This window comes from Cannabis sativa, unplaced genomic scaffold, assembly GCF_029168945.1.
Source record: "Cannabis sativa cultivar Pink pepper isolate KNU-18-1 unplaced genomic scaffold, ASM2916894v1 Contig3, whole genome shotgun sequence".
NCBI lineage: Eukaryota > Viridiplantae > Streptophyta > Magnoliopsida > Rosales > Cannabaceae > Cannabis > Cannabis sativa.
Window position 1 is genome coordinate 5,528,662 of NW_026870039.1, and position 6,356 is coordinate 5,535,017.

Genomic DNA, 6,356 nt, shown 5'->3' on the forward strand with positions numbered 1-6,356 from the left:
ATAATTTCATAAAATAATAAAGTAGTAATTTTAATTAATTTTTATAAATAATTTATAATTTTTTTTTTTCAAATTATTAGTTGTAATTATTATTTCCAATTTTATAAAAAATAAATATAATTTTTTTTTTTTTTAAAAAAAATAATTTTGAGAAACTTTCCAGTTATTGAATTATTACCTTATTAATTTTTTTTAGTTCCCATCAATAGGTATTACCTATTAATAAGTGTTCCATATATATATAGATATATTGATTATATTTTAAAAGTTAACAAATAGAAGTAAAATAGCTAATTAAAAAAGAAAAGAAAGAAAAAATGCTAATCCTTATCAACAAATACTTGCTCGAGTGGTTAAAACAAAAGACTTATACTGAAATTTTTGGATTTTCCAAAGCTATACTTTCTTTCTTCTCTGCCAGAAAAATAATAATACAATTTCGCCATATCGGGAATCTCACACGCCATAACCCGGCCCAATTATCGGTCAAAGTCCATGTGATTAACCATTGTCTGCTTACCTTTTTTTTTTTTTTCCTGTAATGACCATATTCACGTGTTCACACTTTCATTAATGGTTAATATTAATCTAAAATGAGTAATAAACCAAACCAAATTTAAGATTGTATCAAATTGGTCCCCAAGAACTAAATCTTAAGTGGGTCCCACTCCACATAGACTTGTCAGAGTAACCCACAGTGAAGTATCATCACAGACAAACACGTTGGATCGTAAACAATACTTTACTATAAATTATATTAATCATTATTCATAAACAAATAAAACAAAATGTCTCAAAAGAAAAAAAACCAAAAAAGAAAAAAAATGACCCATCGCCTCAACCACGCCATTCTCCACTGTAATTTCTTTTATAATTAATTAAAGAAAGAAATTACTCAGAAAAGCAGCGGATTAATAGGAGGACCCCAGGGAGCAGAATCTCCTGTCAACGCCACCCACCTCCTTTTTGGTACATCCCCCAACTAGTTCATTTTGCGATTTTGCCTCTATTCTTGACAAATTACTTGTTCAAAAAAAAAAAAAAAATCATGACAAATTATACTTATTCATTCTGAAACTTTATAAAAACATCACTTTTTATTTAAAAATAAAAATATAGTAGAATTGCAAACACATGTAAACGTAACGTTAGTCTCTTTTGTCATATCCTATCTGAAATATGGGGTGTCATTTTCCAGTCAATTTTGTAGTTTTATACCAAAATAAATAGAAACGTTCAAACATAAGTACCACTAAATATTTTAATTTTGAATATAGGAAAGTTTGATGGCTTTTTCTTAGCTATAGGGTTGTCACAGCTAGGCAAAATTCATCTGACATTGCTTTCAATGCCTCGCTCTGTCAATCAAATAATTAATACCGCCAAAAATATAACAATAGTTGATAGAATTTGATAAATGATATTAATGCCAATAAATTAAAAGGTTGAAAAGAAATAGAGTAATGGGAAACTGTAAACAGCGCTCTATGAAAGGTAAAGATGCTGTTTTTATGTACTATTTAACTCTGGCTATTAATTTTGGTTGTTTAAGGTACAAAACAAATCCATGTTCAGAGTCCCTAAAAAGAAACAGCAAAATAAATAAATAAAATATTTTAATTTAAACATAAAAAGACCAATCCTTGCATCGAAAAGAGAGTGCTATCAGATTATGTGCAATCCATATCCTTAATGGTCATCAACTATGCTTTTTTTTTAAACATTTTTCTTTCTTGTTTTCCCGGGAAAGTAGCCTAGAAAATTAAAGCCTCTATGCTAGCCTTCTTGGTTGTCCTACACACTGGGCAAGAATCGAGAAAGGGTTCACAAATTTTACATGAACAAAGGTGCCTGCAAGGAAGGAAAAGAACGCTCGAGCTTCGAGAATTACAGGCTTTGCAAACCATTGTCGTTTTGTGTTCTCTGTTCTCCTCTGTTACTACTATTACGTCGTCGTTTTGCTCCCGTTCTGCTACTTGTCTGTTTTCTTCTTCTTCCTCATCCATGCCCACGTCACAACAAGACTCGGCGTCCTCGGCGCCATTGTTGAAACAACACATAGCTCTTTCTCTCGCTTCCTCTAGTGAGTTGTTCAATGATAGAACCATGGCTTCGTTCTCTTGAGCCAGTCTCTGCCATATTTGATTTTCAGCTTCTAATTTTCTCAGTAAATCTTCAAGCTCCATTGATCTCTTCGTTGCTTGAAGTAGTTCTTCGTCCTTATATCTCAGTAGTCCCAATAGTTTAGGCTCAACTTTCTTTATTAACGTTAAAAATTGTTGTTTTCTTTGCTCTTCAAGCAATAATCTCAGTTTCTCATTCTGTAACCAAACAATTCATAAACAACAACACATTACAATCTTATTATGAAGAGAACAATCCTGAAAACTGTCACAAACCGATTATGTCACCAGAAAAAAAAAATTGAAAGAGTTTTAGTACCTGAAATTTCATATAATGATCGATTTCTTGTCTTTGCTTCTCAACTTGATCCATTACACTATGGGAGAAAGCCATTGTTGAAGGGGTGGGAGTGGGAGTGGCAGTAGCCATATTACTAGTGTTGTTTTTAGTGTTATGATCGAACCAAACGGTGTCGTTTCTCGGTTGAAGATTCTGCAACTCAGGCATCATAATTTGTTGTTGATGATTTTTTTGAGGAATATCGAAACAAAACTGATTAAAACCAAAGTTACTATTAACACCACAGCCATTATGAACAACATCCGCAACCGGCATCATCATCAAATCCTGTGAACCAAACAGAGGAAACCCAAGATTCTCCTGATACAAATGCGCTTGAATAGCCATTTTTAAACGATAATAAAAGCCACAAATCCAAATCCTTCTTTTAAAACGAACTCGACCCCTTTTTCTCAATGGTTCATATACTCCTATGGGTTCTCTTCGAAACCAAGAACTAAACTACTTTGCAGATCAAAAAAAGTAATCCAAGCTTTCTCTGACCCTTCTACTTCTCTCTCGTAGACGTAACATATAGAAAACAAAGGTGATTGAGTATAAATGGGGGTATATATAATGTGTGGGCTGGAGTTTTTAGTAATAACAACGATCAAAGAGTTGAGACTAATTAAAGTATGTAGACCCCACATTCAAAAAAAAAAAAAAAAAAAAGAATTTGGAAAAAGTAAGAAAAATAATAGGGATAGGGAACTACTTTCCCTGTCTTTTATGGGTTTGTTTTAAATGTAATGAAGAAAATAATGTGTATTAAAGAAAGATGTATGGGAAGCGGTAAGCAACGACGTACACATGCAGATTTTGTGACTAAACTATCGGGTCAGATATCAGAAGACGTTTGTTTTGAATTGAATTGAATTAAAGAAAAAATTGAATTCAAAGTGGGTGAGGAGGAGAAGAGAACCAGCCCTGTGAATGAGTCAGTTTCCGTATTTATATATTTTTAGAGAGAATCACAGATTTTGTCAGTTTAGTCATCTGTAAAGGCTGAAGAATAGGATCCTCTTCATCTCTTTTCCTTTGTGCCTTTATGGTTTTTTTTTTGTTTTCTTTTTCAAGAATTATGGTTTATTTGTTAGGCTTTCTTATTATTGAATTAAAATACTTTAGTTACAACTGTGTGTGTATTATAACAAATTTAATTAGTTTTTAAATTTGGATATCACATTTTATAAATTCTAAAATATTCAACGGATGAGATCCACTAAAATATATGTATTTAGTTACTGATTTCAAAATATTAAGTAAAAATCACATGTTTAACTCTTAATATTCCTCTATTTGAAAACAAAAACAATTAAATAGTAAAGTTTTAAATTATAAAAATTCTAATATAATATTTTCAAATTAAAAATGAGTAGTAATTAATTACCGTGTTTCAAGCAAATACCATTTTTCTTGCAATTATATATGTGTATAATTATTATTATTATAAATAGTATTGATAATAAATAAGATAATGAAATAAAACTTTTCCATTATTGGTGGCACTTTGTCCTTGTGAAGAAAGCAATATATCATGCACCTTGTGTGATTTAGACCTATAAGTATAGTACTATCTTTATAAATAAATAATAAAAGAATACTATGCATTTAATATTGGCCAAAATGGTCACAACTGTAGGATATGAATATGAATATAGACTTATATAGGTTTGTAGATATTCCACAATGAACAAATTATTGATTCACTGTATAGGAAGAATGTAGTGGTTAAATAGCACTGTATCATGACTTTAGTAATCACTTTCCCACAATTACAGTTTACACGTTTTCACGAAACCTCTAAATTGTAAAGCAAAATTGGTTTTTTTTGAGAAGCCTCCGGTGGGTTTCTCCCAAATATGAGAAACTTCTATGAAAAACATTGATTCGTCCTCTTAACGATTGTAATGTTTGTGCAACGTAGTTGTAACTCGTAACTGTAGGGCAGGTCATTTTCTTTGTTTTGTAGCTAATTTTTTCTCTTCTTTTATCCTTATCTCATCTTTTTGCCTGAAAACTTTAAATTCCTAGGAAAAAGTTTTCCATATAAATATAAATCTCTGAACTTTGCACATGCAATATATAGATACGAGGGCCATTATATGCTAAACCGACACTACTAATTCATTTCCACAGCAATATTGACGGGTATTCAAATTACGAAAAAAAAAATAGAGAAATAAAAAAAAAACTCTTTTTTCCAATACTATCAACATACATATAACAACAAAATTTATACAAAATTAAAATATTTATTGATTGAAATTTCATTTCCCTATGCCATTTCAAAGGACATATGTATGCATGTATATATATTACATTTGGTTTTATTATGGTTATGAAAACATAGTTAATAATAGGAGAGTTAGTGCTTAGAAGAACAGAGAGGCAAGCAATGTGGGAGAGGGCCTATGGTGATGGTGGTGGACCCACGTGCTGCTCACCCACCACAACCCACGAGCCATTTCTCTCCTTGGGGCGGCTCCTTCTGCAACTAATGGTGCAAACCATGTGAAAACCATTGCTCATTTTTCATTTGACTATAAATATTATATAATTTTTTTTTATAAAAATAACCTTAATTTTTTAATTTTACATATAATTATTGTATTTTCCTTGGCTGTGTTGTGTTGTTTCTCCATTTCTTAATGGTTAATTAATGTGTGGAGGTGCACATAAATCCAAAAGCACTTCATTTTCTCGTATTTGATGCTAAGTCTTTCCTTCTGCAACTTCTCAACTGCTTCGCTTTGTTTTGTAGCTTTCGGCAAAGTGGACATGGATGGACGCATTTGAGAGCTGAGACTCTTTAGTATGGTACTTTATTCACATAACGATAAAAATAATGAAAAAAATTATTATAGCGTTACAGTGTTTGGTATTATTAAGTAGTAAGTAGGTGATGTAATTTGAATTGGATACGTACGTATGTTTGTTGATTTGATTTGAAAGATTGGATAATATCTACCCTAGACACAAAATTATAAAAAAGAGTGATTAAGATGGCAGTGTCTTGTTTGTGTAGTAGTGTGTCTATTTATTGTTATTATTAAAGTTACGGAGAATTGTGATATAAAAAATAAAGCAAAGCAAGCATGTTACTTTTAAAAAACAAAAAAGCTAGAATATCCCCCAATTTTCAAAGTCCATTCAATTAACATATTAAGTAGTGTAATCTCCTATGAATGACAAAGCACTTCCACTTCCATGATGTTGAATTGCACATATGATGGACATGAATGAACATCTCTATTAATTATTCTTATTATTATTATTAGTTTGAACAGTAATTATAAATAATTTCTCTGAAGCTTCTGCGCAAACACCTTGTAATATATTTATATATATATATATATATCTTTTTAATTGAAATAAAATCAGTATATAACCTGCCGTCTGAGCCGGATAAAATTAAACTCATCACACGCTTCTAGTCTATGGGCCAAATTCAAGGAAAATCCAACGAGCTTTTTAGTGATCCCTATTATTTACATATGTGGTCGTCTATTCAATATCCACACACAATTACTCACCAAAACTCGTTTAATTTAAGAATATTGTTATGGAATATTAGTAGTGTACAGACATTTAAATATGTTATCTTGTAATTAACTTGTAATATTCTTCTAAAGTTATTATATTAAACTATATGAAATTTGATATTTAATTAAATCTAGTGATATTAACACACAAAAAAATGTCTAGCATTTATCTTAATTTAATTAAAAATTAATTGGCAAGCTTTATGAATTGTGAGAGACTTTATTATATGCACACACTAAAATAAAATTATAGTGTCATGACTATATGAGTAATTGTTGAATAGGGTACCTAAGACCACCTTATTTCAACTGGTCTTTGGACCACCTGAACACCTCTTTGAGACACCT

At 30.7% G+C, this 6,356-nt stretch overlaps 1 protein-coding gene and 1 long non-coding RNA gene across 2 annotated transcripts; one reads left to right on the forward strand and one right to left on the reverse strand.

The window, feature by feature from the left end:
* Positions 1–1,461: 1,461 nt before the first annotated feature.
* LOC133033177 (probable BOI-related E3 ubiquitin-protein ligase 2) lies at positions 1,462–3,028 on the reverse strand. Its single transcript, XM_061107805.1, has 2 exons — positions 2,443–3,028; positions 1,462–2,321 (listed from the first exon to the last, which is right to left on the reverse strand). Exons 1-2 carry the CDS (start codon positions 2,809–2,811, stop codon positions 1,755–1,757), a joined length of 936 nt encoding a protein of 311 aa, XP_060963788.1. The 5' UTR covers positions 2,812–3,028; the 3' UTR covers positions 1,462–1,754.
* Positions 3,029–4,770: 1,742 nt separating this feature from the next.
* On the forward strand, positions 4,771–5,490 carry LOC133033249 (uncharacterized). The gene is made up of 2 exons (XR_009685555.1): positions 4,771–4,966; positions 5,228–5,490. It is a non-coding gene; the product is annotated as an uncharacterized LOC133033249 (long non-coding RNA).
* Positions 5,491–6,356: the final 866 nt, after the last annotated feature.